This window comes from Dromiciops gliroides, chromosome 1 (assembly GCF_019393635.1).
Source record: "Dromiciops gliroides isolate mDroGli1 chromosome 1, mDroGli1.pri, whole genome shotgun sequence".
Taxonomy (NCBI): domain Eukaryota; kingdom Metazoa; phylum Chordata; class Mammalia; order Microbiotheria; family Microbiotheriidae; genus Dromiciops; species Dromiciops gliroides.
The window spans coordinates 29,478,152-29,495,501 of NC_057861.1; the positions used below are offsets into that span (position 1 = coordinate 29,478,152).

The 17,350-nt window shown below is 45.1% G+C and overlaps 1 protein-coding gene across 2 annotated transcripts in view; it reads left to right on the forward strand.

Annotated features, from left to right (window-relative positions):
• Positions 1–17,350, forward strand: part of HVCN1 (hydrogen voltage gated channel 1) — a 47,004-nt gene that overhangs the window by 17,566 nt on the left and 12,088 nt on the right. For both annotated transcript variants that reach the window (XM_043964081.1, XM_043964089.1), the window contains exons 3-4: positions 4,693–4,965; positions 12,883–12,987. In XM_043964081.1, the coding sequence (XP_043820016.1) occupies positions 4,693–4,965; positions 12,883–12,987 (378 nt within the window). The remainder of the gene's footprint in view (positions 1–4,692; positions 4,966–12,882; positions 12,988–17,350) is intronic.

Consider the following 17,350-nt stretch of genomic DNA (forward strand, 5'->3'; position numbering starts at 1 on the left):
CTGTGTCCAGATGTACTCAGGCTGGTGGTTTCTGCCCAGTTTGTTCCCTCCACAGCCTTTAGGGCTAGATGGGAAGTTTCTGAAAAATAGAACAAAAACCATGCTGGCTAACACTAAAGGTGAAGGCAGGTCAAGCTGTTCTCTCTATTCTCCTCCCTTCTAGGCCTCTCAGAAGGACTGAGTACCCACTGAGGCTTCTGGCTGGAGTGAAAAGATTTGAAGTCCAAGTCAATTTCAATTCTGGCATTTCCACTTATAACCCATGTGGCCTTGGACATATCACTCCCTATCTCTAGGCCTCAGTTTCTCCATATGTAAAACAGGGGGTTTGGTGTAGAGATACACTATAAGGTCGCTATCCAAATCTATGGCCCCGGAACATCTTTCTGTCTAGTGTAGGGGAATGGCCCCAAGATCAGGAATGGAGAGAGAAGGAGGAGAATCCATGAGCATATTCAAGGAATCATGTGCATGATCGGCCCCTGTAATAATAGAGAATTGCCCACATTTCTTTTTTGAGACAGGGTCTCCTCATCTCATCCAGACTCATGGCCCCGATCCTAACAGTGATTGGCATATGAGCCTGGGCCAGTTCAGCTCTCCTTCATGAGCCTGATGGCCCTCTGTTTCTGGAGGCTCCATACTGCCAGACAGTGTAAATTGGCTCTAGGCCACCAGAGCTCAGAACTCCTGAGCTCAGGAGATCCACCAGCCTTAGCCTTGCCAGGATCAGGGACTAGAGGTGTGTGCTACCACACCTGGCCAAACTGCCTGCATTTCTAAAAACAACCTTATTTGGACAATTCTTTTGGTTTTTTTTAGTGGGGCAGTGAGGGTTAAGTGACTTATCTAGGGTCACACAGCTAGTAAGTGTCAAGTGTCTGAGGCAGGATTTGAACTCAGGTCCTCCTGAATCCAGGACCAGTGCTTTATCCACTGTGCCACCTAGCTACCCCCTATTTGGACAATTCTTAGACCCATACAGTGTCTTCTTGGTGGCTGGCTATTCTGTGCATCTTTTCTACCTCACTACATGGATTTTTTAAAAAAATATCAATGAGAGCATTCCTTAGACATCACCATAAAAAAACCAGAATTTTATGGGCCCTGATCCTAATATATCACACTGTGTGAAGAAAAATAGATTTAAAATACCGGGACTTTAAAGGATAGGTAGAAAGCCAACAGGAAACAATTCCAGCCAAGAAAACAGGTCCAGCGAAGGGGGAAATGACTTGACCAAAGTCATTAGGAGCATAGGCTGTAGAGCTGAGCTGGGAAAGACCTTAGAGGTCTGGAGTTGAAGAATAATTCCTTTGACAAGTGGTCATCCAACCTCTGCTCAAAGGCCTTCAGTGAAAGGGAGTCTGTTCTCCTCCTGGGGCGGCCCATGCCATTGTTTTAGTCATGTCCAACTCTTTGTGACCTCATTTTGGGGTGTTTTGGGCAGAGACGCTGGAGTGGTTTTCCATTTCCTTCTCCAGCCCATTTCACAGATGAAGAAACCGAGGCAAACAGGGTGAAGTGACTTGCCCAGGGTCACACAGCTAGTCAGTGTCTGAGGCAGGACTCTTTGGTGCATCTCCAATATGTGGAGTTTTCTCCTTAGACTCAGCTTCAGTCTGTCTCTCTGAAATTTCCTGACCTCTAAGCTAGAGCAGGTTAAGTCAGAAACCTTCTTCCACAGGATAGCCCTTCAAATACCAGAAGGCAGCTTCCAGCTCCTCTCTTCCCTACCCTTGACTTTGGTTCCATCATCTCCAGCCGCACCCCCCCCCACCTCGCCATCTTGGTTTCACTCCCCCAGAGATGGTCCAGCTTGTTATTGGCCTTCCTAAATAAAACGGGGCACCTGAAATGGGACACCAGGCTCTGGATACAACCCAACCAAGGCCAGTGGGCAGAAGAAGGGCTACATCCCTTGTCCTATACTCTACCTCCCAGCAGGGCTCTTCTTCTTGTACCACCAGGGATGTCCAAGGAAATGCAAAAAAGGGATGTACTAAATGAAGGTATAGGGGAGCAGTGATAGGAGTAGGAAGAGGAAGGGAAGGAAAGGGATTTAACTGAAGAAATGTGCTACCTCGTGGTACATTTCCTGGCCTAGTCCCCATCCTTCACCCTGTTCACTTCTTTTTTTTTTTTTCTTTGTTTTGTTTTTTAGGCAATTGGGGTTGTGACTTGCCCAGAGTCACACAGCCAGTAAGTGTCAGGGGTCTGAGGTCAAATTTGAACTCAGGTCCTCCTGAATCTAGGGCCGGTGCTCTATCCACTGTGCCACCTAGCTGCCCCTCACCTTGTTCACTTCTCAACCAATGGTGTGAGTTGAAATCTTGTGTAACGATTGGAATAACGCCACCTGCTGGATACTTACTGTAGAAGAGTTCTGCCCATGAAGGGAAGGTCTTTGAGGGCAAGACCAGGAGTCAGGAAGTGACGCGGACTAGTGGGAGGAGGAAGGAAGAGACTGGCGCTCAGTCTCGGGCTCTTTTCCTCTGGACTCTGGTGGAGAAGGGAGCTAGAAATGTGCTCTCCCTTTAATAGATAGAAATCTAGGCCTTTTTCTCTCTCTTTACCAAATTCTTATTCTCCTTAATAAATGCTTAAAAGTCTAACTCTTGCTAAAGCTTATAATTTATTGGCGACCACTCATTAGATATTTTAGACAGACTAGCTAGAATTTTAGCCCTTAACACTTGAGCTTAGTGGTTTGCCCAGTATTCACCAACTGATCCTTCTCATAAATGTAAGCCAGTCCGATAAATAACATACTGGAAGACAAAAGTCTTGAGGGAATGTTCACCTGATTACTGCACCTACATAGACAGCTCACTTCAGAATAGAGGCATCAAACACGTGGCCTGCCAGCCCCATGTGCCCCACAACATTCTCCAGTGCCACCCGAACCAGAGGAAAACGTAGTTCTTCTATGATTTTTTTTTTATTTTAGTGAGGCAATTGGGGTTAAGTGACTTGCCCAGGGTCACACAGCTAGTAAGTGTTAAGTGTCTGAGGCCGGATTTGAACTCAGGTACTCCTGACTCCAGGGCCGGTGCTCTATCTACTGTGCCACCTAGCTGCCCCTCTTCTATGATTTTTAATGGTGATGTATTAATAAAATTAATGTAAATATGTGACTGCTGAGGATCTCACACACAAGGCAAAACTAAGCAAGGAGACACAACCCCCTCTTCCATTCCTCTTAGGAATGGTCTCAGCAGGCTGCTCACTCCCAGTATCTGAACAGTTGTTTAGGCTTGTCAGTTCTACCTATATATCCCTCATGTCTATCTACTTTTCCCAGCTTATGTGACTACCACTCCATTGCTTCTCACCTTGGCAAACTCAATAACTTCTTCTTCTTCTTTTGGTGAGGCAATTGGGGTTAAGTGACTTGCTTAGGGTCACACAGCTAGTAAGTGTCAAGTGTCTGAGTCTGGATTTGAACTCAGGTCCTCCTGAATCTAGGGCTGGTGCTTTATCCACTGCACCACCTAGCTGCCCCAAATGCAATAGCTTCTTAGCTGGTTGAGCAGCTAGGTGGCGCAGTGAAAAGCACACTGGACTTGGAGACAGGAAGACTTTCGTTCAAATCCAGCCTTAGATACTTACTAGCTGGGTGACTTTGGGCAAGTCACTTAACTAAACCTGTTTGCCTCAGTTTTCTCATCTGTCAAATGAGTTGGAGAAGGAAATGATAAACCACTCTAGTATCTTTGCCAAGAAAACCCCAAATGGGGTCATGGAGAGTCCATGACAATGACTCAGACAACTGAACAACAATTTCCCCTCTCTCTAATTAACCCTCTACGCAACTGTCAAAATCGACCTCAGTCATAAATCTGACCTTATCCCTCCGGTGCTCAAGAATCTTCAAAGGATCTCTAGTGCTTCTAGAATAAAATTCAAACTGCCCTCCCCACCTTACAAGAGGCCCCAATTGACCAAATGGGTCAAAATTCTGTTTATTCTCCACCTTTCAGGAACTTGACTCTTGTCTAAAAGGAAGTCTACACGTGCCTGTTTCCTTAGAATTCTGTGTGGTTTTTATTGTTGTCTTCCACCCCACCCCCATCCATTTCCACTTCCACCCCCAAGGTGCAGGCTCCTTTTTCAGAATGTGCTCACCTGTGAACTGTGACCCACAGCTTTTCCTGTAGGCAGCTCACGCATGGGTCTTGGGTGCCATTTGACAACATCATTCCTCCCCAACTCCACCCCCACCCCTCCACCTGGGGCATTTTATGATTGGACCACAGAATCAAGTCCTCTGCTTACAACCAGGCAAACCACAAGGCCAGGCTGGGGCTTCCTGTTGCCAGGTCTCTATAAAGCTCCTTGGTCCCAAAATAAGAGAACAAGAGAAAGGCCTTAAACTCTTAAGCTGTGGGTCCTACACAGTCTCTCTCCTCTCTCTTTACTGATTGACCGTACTCATCTAGGGCACAGCCCAGCCCCTACTCACGTGTCTCTGTCTCTATCTCTTTTTCTTTTTCTCTCTTTTCCTCTCTCTGTGTCTCTCTCCACCTTCTCTTTCTATCTCTTCTCTCTATCTCCTTTCTCTCTCTTTCTATCTCCTCTCACTCTCTTTCTCTCTTTTTAATCTCCTCTCTCTCTGTCTCTCTCTGTTTCTCTCTCTTATTCTGGGCAGCCTGGGCTGAAACTCATTTTCTCTTTCCCACACCTTCCCAGGGAGGCTCCCCCAGAGCCATGTCCAGGTTCCTGAGGCACTTCACAGTGGTCGGCGATGACCACCACAAATGGAATACCAGATATAAGAGGTGGGACAATGAGGAGGAGGAAAATGAGCCGCCCCAGATGACAACAGCCCAGCCTCCAGCACCTGTCACCCCTGGAACCGAGAGCAACACCACCGATGTTCCAGAGGAGGTCGTCACCCCTCCAAAAGTCCCCCTAGACTTCAGGACTATGATGAGAAAACTCTTCAGTTCCCACAAGTTTCAGGTGGGTGTCTCCAAGAACTAGACCAGGGGGATGGAGCAGGAAAAGGTCTTGATGTGAGAGGCAGGAGTTCTTGGCTACTGGACATTCAGGTGCCTTCTCTGAGCCAGTGGAGATAAAATCTGCTCTCCCTTCTTTTGAAAGTTATTGAAGTTGGGAAAGCAGATGAGGTTTTTTTTTAAAGTTCACAGAATTCAAAGGTCATCTTAGCTAAAGATTTTTATTATTAGCATCACAATCATAATAGTTATTATTAAAAAGAGAGAGAGAAAATCAGTGTGCTCCCTGTCATGCGCATTTCCCATTTTCCTTTTTAGCACTGGAACGTCAGAACTGGAAGGCCCTTAAATCAGATTATCCAAGCTGGGAGGACCCTAGAACCAGAAAATGTCAGAGGGACCTCAGGACAGAAAATGTCAGAGCTGGGAGGGGCCTTATAACTAAATAAAATGAACCTCAGGACACTGAGCTGGGAGGCCCCTCCTCAAATCATCAGAATCCACCCCCTCCTTTGGCATTTACAAGGCGGTGGTGAATAAGGGCCTTAGATATGGGCTGGGAAGTTGAACCCATTCAGTTGTTCTACCACCAGCCTGCTGTGTGACCTTGGGCAACCTCTTGCCCTCTCTGAGTCTTCTTTTCTTTGCTATATTTGATCCCTGCCTGTGCCTAGAAATGAAACAAGGAGCATGTTCCTCTCAGCATCCCTGTTGGACATCCCTGTGAGGCTAAGGAACCATCAGGATTAATCCTTGAACAGAGTTATTTGTGTGACCCTGCTCACAGGCCCCTAGGCGTCCACTCTGCTAGAAATAGAAAGGATCCCAGCCCTCAGATTGTGCAGATGTCATTTGCATTTTACCTGGGGGTGGGAAGCAGCCTTGTTTCTCTTCTGTCACTGTCATTTTTCAGCTCTTAAAATGTTTTCCTCATCCTGGAGCTTAGAGAAAAGCTAATCAAGAATCCACCTCTAGTCAGGGATCAGCCCATGTCTCCTGTGGCTGTGACAAGCAGAGAATCCCAATATTAACTGGGGAGGAGTATCCTAATTCACCCATCTCCATCACTCCAAGGACAGGCTCATCCAACCCATGGACCTGCATATGGCCAAGGGGGCTCACCTTTCCCCAGGTGCCTTGGACCACAGGGCTTCATTCCCAACCCTGGCCCAGCTACCTTATCAGAGATGACATCGAGCAGGCCTCAGAGCAGGGCCGAGGGAAATGAATTGATCAAACAAGTGTGGAATAAGATTGGACGTTTGCAAGCTCTTTACATATATTCTCTCATTCAGCCACAGTACCCAGCTAGTGCTGTGCTGGGCACCCTGGGAAACAGAAGAGAAGGAGAAGGAAGAATGATCTTGTTTGTAGTGTAGTGGGAAAAGCCCTTGATCTGTAAGCAGAGAACCTGGCTTTATGTCCCACTCCTGATGCTTATTACTGAGTGACCCTGGGCAAGTCGCTGAACCTCCCTGGCATCAGTTTCCTGATCTATAAAATGAAGGGGTTGAATTCAGTGGCCTCTAAGGTAGATGAAGTATGGGGGAAGAGAAAAGAAAGGGGTGGGGGGGGAAGAGAGAAGGTGGAGATACAGAAAAAAGAGAGAGAAAGGGAGAGGGAGTGAGAAAGGGAGGGAGAGAGAGAGAGAGAGAGAGAGAGAGAGAGAGAGAGAGAGAGAGGTAAAAGGCAAACTTCCTCTATCTAATAGACCCCAGCACCCAACCCACCAAACCAAGGTCAGGAACCCAAAAAGACCCCTCCTCAGGGGCTTCTCCCAGAATCCCCCTTGTGAAACTGGAAACAGAGCTGTGCGCGCACACACACACACACACACACACACACCTCCAAGCTAATTGGTTGGTAGCATCTGATTGATGTTCTATAGATGTAACTTCGGACACTAAAGTCACATGGTTTCCAAGTCACATGCTTTCTCCTCATGGTGGAGCTTCCCTGCAATATCTCTCCCAGCAGGGGGTGTCATTCCAATCCTCATAGCCCCCCCCCCCGTGCTTCATGCAAAGAAACATAGTTTCCTCATATGAAGCAATAACATTACAGATGCTTATGACTAACTAAGTAAAGGGAATGAAAAGAGAGAAAAAAGAAATTGAGTGTCGCATTAACAAAGGCTAAAGGAGGCACTCCCCTATTAGCAGGTGGACATTACAAACAGAAAAACTAAAGGGGGCACTCCCCTTTATTAAGTGGACATTATAAACAGTGTATACAATGCAGAAAAGGAAAACAGGAAAATGTCCATTTAAGTTTTTGGAAGTCTTTTCTCAGATGATCCTTGGGATGCCCTCTGGGTATAGTCGTGGAATGGAAGTCTTTTCAGGTGTTTCAGATGCTGGTAATCAGCCAGGAAAATTTCCTACAAAATTGAGCTTAACACAACTTTAAATAGCTTTGCCAATAATCGAATCAAACAATGAGAGTTCTCAAAAACATGTCTAAGGAAATTCAGAATCTTAGTTGTTACACGTGAAACATGTAATAAAAACAAAAACTGGAACATTCTCTAACACTTAATATTACTACACTCCTCTAAAACTTAATATTACTACACTCCCCCCTGTGGAGGATAAATTGAGAAGACAATTGTGATATTAATTTAGAAAATATTTTTTATCTTTGTTTCATCACTTTTTGTATCATCTGCCTAATTATCCTCATGCCATTATGAGAAATTAAAGAATCTAATATAATTGGTAGCAGATGTCAAGGCCAAATCCAACACTATATTTATCATGAAACCTGAGATAATTATGGGGGTTACCATAAAAGAACAGAGAAGTAACTGAGTCAGGCTTAATCAGATGCATAGGATTGAGATGTCCATGACATCAGGCATATAGGAAGGGGAATTGAAGTTAGGTGTCGAATGAGATGGCATAGCCCGGCCAGCTGGTGCCATGTGGAGGAAAATTAAACCAAGAAAATCCAACCTCAACATTTGCCAATAGCTGTTTTCTCGGCCTTTCCTAAAGCAGTGCAGTACCTGGACTTCATGCATATCTCCCCTCATGTGACAGTTCATTGTCTGCTCTTGCATGTATTCCTCTTGTGATTAGATGGCATCCTGGCCAACTAGCATCTGATAACTCAGAATGAAAGCAATTAATGTCTTAAATGAAAAGTTCCCATAATCCAAGTCTCATATGGATTTAAAACTTGTGGATAATAATGATCGCAAAAAAAATGTGAATGTAACTTAACTCAGAATATAATATACAATTATGCAATAATTCCAAGTAATAACTTTTTTTTACTAAGTATACAATTACTTTTGTGAAAAATCAGAACATATTTTAATGCAAGTTAAAACACAATCTTAAAATAAGAATCTCTACAAAAATAAGCCCATACTATTGAGTTCAAAATGTAGTTGCAATAGCATAAAAAAGAAAGCCTTATGTAACATTTACATTGACTTTTTCTAAATGTCTAAAACATTTTTTCAATATCTAAAATCCACAAATCACATGTTATTATATTATACAATATGTCCCTATTTATGGCAATAATAAATTATATGAATATAAAAAAAAACTTTTGCAAATGTTCCCTTCTTTTTTTAAAATGCTTATCAAAAACAATACTTCTAGAATTAATTTACACTAGCCATGGTAACCAATTTGCCAGGAAAATGCTTTATAGAATTTGATCACATAATCAGTTGGGAAAAACAAACAATTCAGAATATGGGAGCACAATACTCCCAGAGTTAACATTGTATTATGAAATCAAAACCATCTTGCATTGTTTCAAAATTGGAGAGATAGATGAAGAGAACAAAATACACATGGAAGAATAAGAGACAATGAAATTCAATGGTCTACTTGTGTTGGTACTGGTTTTATGTGGGAGCAATGTATCCATGAGTCCTTCTCTCCAATTTTTTTTTTTTTTTGTGAGGCAATTGGGGTTAAGTGACTTGCGCAGGGTCACACAGCTAGTAAGTGTCGAGTGTCTGAGGTCGGATTTGAACTCAGGTCCTCCTGACTCCAGGGCTGGTGCTCTATCCACTGCGCCACCTAGCTGCTCCGCTTCTCTCCGATTTTGATGGCAGAGTTGTTAGCAATACTTGGAAAGGACCTTCCCAAGCTGGCTGGGTCCCACTAGTCCGCTGAAAAGTTTTGATATATACACTGTCTCCTGGTTTCAAATCATGTAAGGAGAAGTCCAAGGGGGCCAGCCTGTACTGCTGCTCCTGCCTCATGGAGTTCATGTAGTCTGCCTTGTAATTCCTGTATATAGGAAGCAACAGAGGCATCTCCCCCCACCAATGATGATACTGGGGGAAAAGGTTTTGCTCGTATCTATAATTTTTTGCCAGTTATCAGTCCTTCTAGCACAGGATTCCATTGCTTTCAACATTGTTTATCTTGCCTCCTTCAACATATCAAAATGCCTAGGTTTGGGGCAGCTAGGTGGCGCAGTGGATAAAGCACTGGCCCTGGATTCAGGAGTACCTGAGTTCAAATCCAGCCTCAGACACTCGACACTTACTAGCTGTGTGACCCTGGGCAAGTCACTTAACCCCCATTGCCCCGCAAAAAAAAAAAATGCCTAGGGTTATTGGGGTCCGAGTCAGGGTCTTGAACAGACCACCCAATATCAACCTTTCCTGTGGCTTCCAGGGCATTTGCTGCAGCCATTATGTCAGCTCTTTCCCCTGGGGCTAATATTGTTTCCATGAGATCATTAACATCATTCCAAGTAGGCTGATATCCTCTAAAAATTACCCTAAAGTGGCCGATAACTGCTGTAGGGTCCTCATCAAATTTAGGAATTTCTCGTTTCCATAAACCCAAATCTTTGGGGCCAAATGGTCTATGTTGTCTAAGCTTTACTACAACACCCCTTTTATCATGGGAGGGGACCTCTTGAAGAGGAAGGATTTATTCTCTCTGTCTCCTCTACACATGAATTTTCTCTTTTTTCCTTTTTTATTTCCTTGGTTGATGTTTCAGCCTGAGAGACAGACTAACATTCACATTCAGACTCAGAGTCCTCCTCTTTTTCTCCCTTTTTGGTCAATTCCTTACTGGCTACATTCCAGAGGTTCCAATAAGTTAAATCTTTGGGGGACTCAAAGTGAAAGATCATTTGTAAATTTTTCAGCATTAAGTAATCAAAAGATCCATTCTCTAACCATTTGTTTTCCATTAGGCTAGAATATTTTTTATGCCACATAAAACACAGTTTGATAAATCTTGCTTTTTTCATGTCTGGCTGAATTGGTAGCTTATAAGAGTCCCATGCCACGATTATTTTCTCAAGGGGGTAGCCCTGTATGATATAGTATGCATTATTAGTCCCCGTTTTGTAATTCAAAAATTTCTTCACTATAACACAAAGAAAAGTAAGAATAAAAATAAAAATAGGAATAGAACATTCAAATTCATAAGGACCAAGTGGAAAAAATGAGGTCCATCTTGGCCTGGGTGGAAATAGGAGGCTAAAATTAGAAAAAAGTACTTAAGAGTTAAAGTATGTACCTAACGGCCAAATTAAAACTTAAAGAGACAAGCTCATGGAAAATAGGGGAAAATCCTTACCCAACCAGAAGATCAGAGGATCGCAGGGTTCAACATTCACTTTGTGGTCACTATCTGTAAGGGCCTAAAATTCTAGCTATGATGTCTAAAATCTAATGAGTGGTTGCCTTAAATTAGAAGCTTAACAAGAGTTTAGCCTTTTAAGTATTTATTAAAGTGTATCAGAAGTTGGTGAGGAGAGAGAGGTAAAAGGCAAGCTTCCTCTATCTAATAGACCCCAGCATCCAACCCCGCCAAGGCAAGGTCAGGAACCCCAAAAGACCCCTCCTCAGGGGCTTCTCCCAGTATCCTCCTTGTGAAACTGGAAACAGGGCCTTATACACACACACACACACACACACACACACATATACACACAGCTCCAAGCTAATTGGTTGGTAGCTCTGATTGACAGGTCCCACAGGTGGTTCTATAGATGTAACTTCTGGATGCTAAAGTCACATGGTTTCCAAGTCACATGCTTTCTCCTCATGGCGGAGCTTCCCTGCAATATCTCTCCCAGCAGGCGATGTCATTCCAATTCTCACACATACATAGACACAGAGGGCACAAGTAATTGGGGAAAGCTTCTGAGGCAGATTTTAGCTCAACTAAAAGGGGAGAGAACCCCCAAACTTCTCTATTATTAGAACTAGGGCAAAGTAGAATGGGCTTCCATTGGAGTTGTTTAAGCAAAGACTGGGTGACCATCTTTTTGTTGAATGCCATCGAGTATTTAAAATGAGCTAATGTTTACAAAGTTATTTGCAAACCTGAATGTGTTATAAAAATGACAGAGAGGAGAGAGAAAGGAAAGAGAGAAAGAGAGAGAGAGAGAGAGAGAGAGAGAGAGAGAGAGAGGAGGGGAGGAGAGGGGAAAGGAGAGAAGGAGAGGAGAGGGGAGAGAGAGAGAGAGAGAGAGAGAGAGAGAGAGAGGAGGGGAGGAGAGGGGAAAGGAGAGAAGGGGAGGAGAGGGGAGAGAGAGAGAGAGAGAGAGGAGGGGAGGAGAAGGGAGAGGAGAGAAGGGGAGGAGAGGAGAGAGAGAGAGAGAGAGAGAAAGGAGAGAGAGAGAGAGAGACTGAGAGAGAGAGAGAGAGAGAGAGAGAGAGAGAGGGAGGGAGGAGGGGAACATGTATCTTGAACTCCCATCCATATTCAAGGAATTTCCAATCCAAACAGAAGCTCATTTGCATATTTATGAAATTGCAACAAAGGGGAGAGGGGTGGACAGCCAGGCTTCCCAAAAGGGAGCTGCATGGGAGGAAGGAAAGAGCCGGAGGGATTGGGAAAGTCTCAATCCCCTCCTGAAGGGGAGGAGGAAGACAAAAGAGAGGGAAGAGCAACATAAGAAAGTAGGATGGCAAAAGTCCAATTCTTTTCCCTCGGGAACTGCTAGACTATGAAGATATGATGCTCTGCTTACCTGCAAGGGTCCCAGAGGCACAACCAGTTTCTCAGCCTAGCACAGACTGACTTGTGCCAATTTTGACTCCCAAGGACACATGGGGAGTACAGCTTGGGGTGCAAACAACAAATTTTGTCAGCCCAAGAAGGGTTTCATCCTTTGCATGTTCAGGGCCTCTTGCACACTCAGGATCCAGTGTGCTTGTAAAATATGGCAACTCAAGAAGGTCAGTTCAGGGGAGCCCCTGAACACCTCCATGGCTGAATCCAATGGCCACTTCCAGTTCTTAGAGGCTGTAAATAAAGCAGTGATAAACCACAGAACAGATAGGTCTGTTTTGTTGTCTTTTAAGGTTATCTTTAGGGAGCAGGGTCACAGGGCTATGAATCAGGATCAGTTTGGTCATTTTGATTGTACATTAAAGGGTTGCTTTGTACCAGTTCACATTTCCCATCAGTGTAATAATGTGCCTGTTTTCCCACAGTCCTGCCAACACGGAGCTTTATCCTTTATTTAACTGGTTTAGCCAGTGTGATAGGTGTTAGGGTACCTCAGAGTTGTTTTAACTCACATTTTCTTGTTATGAAACAGTTTGAACTTTTTTACTCAAGTGCTTTTTCGAACAATTGGGGGGGTGGGTGGGGGCAGCTAGGTGGTGCACTGGATAGAGCCCCAGGTCTGGAGTCAGAACGACTTGAGTTCAAATCTAACCTCAACTACTTACTAGCTGGGTGACCCTGGGCAAGTACTTAATTCTGTTTGCTTCAGTTTCCTCTTCTGGAAAGTGAGCTGGAGAAGGAAATGGTAAGCCACTCCAATATCTTTGCCCAGAAAACTTCAAATGGGGTCATGAAGAATAAGACACAACTGAACGACCTTCAAGCTCTTTTATTTGGAAGAAAGTATTTATCACCTGATTTCTTTTCACTGTGAAGAATTTGAAACATTTTCCCTCTTCTTCCCATAGATTATCATCATTTGCTTGGTCATTGTGGACGCCTTGCTGGTGCTCGCTGAACTGATGATAGATTTGAACATCATCCAGCATGATAAAGAGAACTATGCTGCCAAGGTAGACCACAGATGGCTTATTTATTTTTTTCTATTGTTCCAGTCAGCTCTCTATTATCTCACTTAGTGACCCAGGTTATCCCACAGTGTCTCATCCCACATAATATCTCCCCACTACTTTCCAACACTTTTTGGTACTTACATACTGATCCATCTCAGAGGCTTTTTGATAAAGGGCCAACCTTGGAGTCAGGAAGACCTAAGTTCAAATCCCACCTCTCCTATGTATTCCCTGTGTGACTGTGGACAAGTCATCTAAGGTCTCTGGGCTTCCCTTTCCTCATCTGTAAAGTGAGGGCTTTAGACTAGATGGTATCTGAGGTCCTTTCAGTTCTAAATCTAGGATCCTGTGGGACCTCTCTGTGGCCCCAGGCAATTCTCTAGGCCTATGGCTTGAGTGGTGTGGGTGGACGGAATTTCTAAACTAGGACTTGGCCCACATTGATGAAATCACCATTTCTCCCACTCTTACCCCATAGCCCCACCAAAAGAGATGTGTCCAAAACTCTGTGCAGTCACAACAGCCTGAATAAATCACAAGGCCCTGTTGTGAAGGGTGACTCATGAGCAGGGTTTTCCCCTGTTTCTTGTCAGTCATCACTTAGCCCCTCCTGCCAGTTTTTCCCTGAATGCATCACTTCTCATACTGGTGAGCTGCTTACCCTCAGTAAGCTTTTTTTTTTGGGGGGGGGCATGGGGATTAAGTGACTTGCCCAGGGTCATACAGCCAGTAAGTGTCGAGTGTTTGAGGCCAGATTTGAACTCAAGTTCTCCTGAATCCAAGGCCACTGCCCCACCTAGCTGCCCCCTCAGTAAGCTTTTTTTTTTTTTTCAGGGCAATGGAGGTTAAGTGACTTGCCCAGGGTCACACAGCTAGTAAGTGTCTGAGACTGTGTTTGAATTCAGGTCCTCCTGAATCCAAGGCTGGTGCTTTATCCACTGCGCCACCTAGCTGCCCCCCTCAGTAAGCTTTTAACATATCTGGATCACAGTTTCTGCAGGGCCCTGGAAGCTGGAAGGGCCCTAGGAGGCCCCCTAGTCCAACCCCCACATTTTACAAATGAGGAAACTGAGGCCCAGGCAAGCCAAGTGATTTGCCCAAAGTCATCCAGGTAGTAAGTGGCAAAGGCAAGTTTTGAACCTAAGTTTGCTTAGCTGCAGCAGCTTGGTGGTACAGTGGCTAGTTCACCAGGCTTGGAGTCAAGAAGACCTGAGTTCAAATTGAGCCTCAGGCACTTACTAGGTGTATGACCCTGGGCAGGTCACTTATCCCTGTTTGCCTCGGTTTTTTTTATCTGTTAAAATAGAGAAGGAAATGACAGACGACTCCTGAATATTTGCAAAGAAAACCCTAAATGGGGCCACAGAGAGTCAGACATGACTGAAATGACTCAACAACAACCACCTCTGATTCTAGAACCAGGCTTCTTTCTGCTATAACACACTAAACATCCTAAGAGATTACAAATCAGGTCAGTTACTCTACTCTGGAGCTTCAGAGAAGGTCATTGATTCATTCCAGGCCACATGGTTGAAGATGGCGGTGGTGGTGAGAATAATAGTGATACTGGTAGTGGTGGTGGTGGTGATGACAATAATGACAATGACAATGACCAGCATTCATGGAGGGCTTTAAGGTTTTCCAAACACTTTGCAGAGTTCATCTCATTGGAGGCCAGGCTTCTCATCTGCTCCAAGGAACTCTCCAGTAGATGTCATCTGCCCTCCCCCTTCCATAGTCTCCATCACCAAGGGAGAGGGTTAGAACCAGTCCTCCTCACTTCTACATAGGCCTTCTCTTTCCCTTTAAGGCTTCCTTGAGTGTAGATGTTGATCTGAGTTTATTGAAATAAAAATGGCCACTCAGGCAGTCAAACATTTATTAAGCACTTACCAAGTGTTGGGTGCTATGTTGAGTGCTAGGGTTGGAAAGCCCAAACAAGCAAACCAGACCCCAGAGTCCCTGCCCTCCAAGAGCTCCCATTCTAATGGGAAAGACATACAAACAGATAAGTACATTTGAAATGCAGACAGAGTTGAGGGAAGGGGAATCTCTGGAGGGAAGGCACTGGTAGTAGGGGAGAAGGTGGCAAGGAAGCCTGAGAAGCCAGAAGCAGAGGTGAGGGGACAAAGCCTTCCAGGTCTGAGGGATGGCCAATGCAAAGATGTGGAGACAGGAGGAACAGCTGGGGGCCAGAGAAGCTGGATTCTGAGGAGAGGGAGGGGAGGAAGGTATAAGAAAGACTGGAAAGGTAAGGAGGGGGCAGGGTATGGAGGCTTTGCAAGCCAGACAGAGGAAGTGAGATCTGCTCCTGGAGGGAATAGGGAAGCCCAGGAGCTCCTAGATCAGGGGAGGGCCTAGTCAGACCTGTGATCTTAGCCACTGAGGAGGATGGACCTGAGGCCAGCAGGTGCCCCAGAGGCTATTGCAGTAGCCCGGGGGGAGGGGATGAGGGTCTGCACCAGGGTGGGGGCAGTGCCTGAGGAGAGGAGGGGGTGTCTTTGAAGGATGTTGCAAAGGTAGAAATGAGAAGACTTGACAATGGGTTGGATACCCAGGTGACTGGGAGGTAGGAGTTCAGGACTACATTGAGGTTTTGGGCTAAATGACTGGAAACATGGGTTTAGGAGGGGAAAGAGAATGAGTTTTGTTTTAGACATTGTAAGCTTGAGATGCTGATGAGGCATCCAGTTTGAAACGTCCAAGAGGGAGCTAGAGAGGCATGATTCTGTAGCTCAGTAGAGAGACTAGGGCTGGCTCTATATAGATCTGGGAATCCTGTGCCTAGAGTTAGGAGCTGATGAGATCACCGAGCAAGATAATGTAGAGTGAAAGGAGAAGGGAGCTCAGGACACAGCCTGGGGGACAGCCACAAGTGTGGCATGAATGAGGAACCAGCCAAAGAGACAGAGCAGGAGCTGTCAGCCAGATAAGAGGAACCAGGAGCGAGCAGGGTTATGAAAACCTAGAGAAGAGAGCATTGACAAGGAGGTGATCAACAATGTCAGCTCCTTCTGAGGAGTCAGGGAGGATCAGAATTGAGAAAAGGCCATTTGGTTTGGCAGTTAAGAGGTCAGTGGTGATTTGGGAGAGAGCTGTTTCAGTTAAATGATGAGGTCAGAAGCCAGAGTGCAGAAGGTTTAGAAAGAGGAGGGGGAGTGGAGGCACAGAGTGGAGGTGACTTTCTCAAGAAATTGAACTGAGAAAAGGAGTTCAGATACAGGAGAATAGTTAGCAGGGATGGAAGGACTGAGTGAGTTTTTTGAGGATGGCTGGGGTTAGAGGGGGCAGGGAGACATGGGAGTGTTTGTAAGCAGGAGGGAAGCAGCCAGTAGATAGGGAGAGATTGAAACTAAAAGAGAGAACGGGGATGGTAATGTTTTCAGTCTGGTGGAGGAGATGGGAGGGGAAGGGATTGAGACCCATTGTAGAGGGGTTGATGCTGGTGAGAAGAAAGGCCACCTCTTCATCTGAGACCAGAGAAGGGGAGGAGATAAAAGAGGAAGATACCTGAGAAATTTGAGGTGAGGAGGAAGGGAGAAGATGGAGCTCTCCATTAACAGTCTTATAGGGTTTTTTTGGTGAAATATGAGGTAAATCCTAGTCTGAGGGTGGAGGGTAGGGAAAGAGAGAAAGACATTCAGCCAGGCACTTACTGAGGAAAGAGAGTCCCTTGGGGGAGGGGGAGGGGAGAGAGAGGACGTGTCTATAGCCAACAACTACCAGGATTTTCTATTGAGTGACAAATTTAGCTAGTATGACTCTCAAAACAAGAAGGTGCCTAGTGAAGGTGGTCAAGGCAGGATTTGAAAGTGGTAATAATGGGGAAACAAGGAGTATTCTGACTTCCCCACCACAAACAGGGAGTTGGGAGAGCAGAGGATATAGAGAAAATGTATTCAGTACAAGAAACTGCCTGCCTCAGTTTCCTCATATGTAAAATGAGAGAACAACAGCACCTACATCCTGAGTAAAATCACAGGATGAAATGAGATACTGATTGTAAAGTGCTTTGCAAACCTTAAAACTCCATATAAATGCTAGCTGCTACCAATGTGTGCCCAGGGTACAACACCATTCTTGTCTCTCAAACTCCAGTTTCTGATCTCATGGCTCCCACTAGAGTTCTGAGGGCCACCATCATCATGGCTTGGCATGTCAGCCTGCTCTTTCTTTTCTTTTCTTTTCTTTTCTTTTTTTTTTTTGGTGAGGCAATTGGGGTTAAGTGACTTGCCCAGGGTCACACAGCTAGTGTTAAGGGTCTGAGGCCGGATTCGAACTCAGGTACTCCTGAATCCAGGGCCAGTGCTCTATCCACTGTGCCATCTAGCTGCCCCCCTGCTCTTTCTTTGATTCAGTTCAG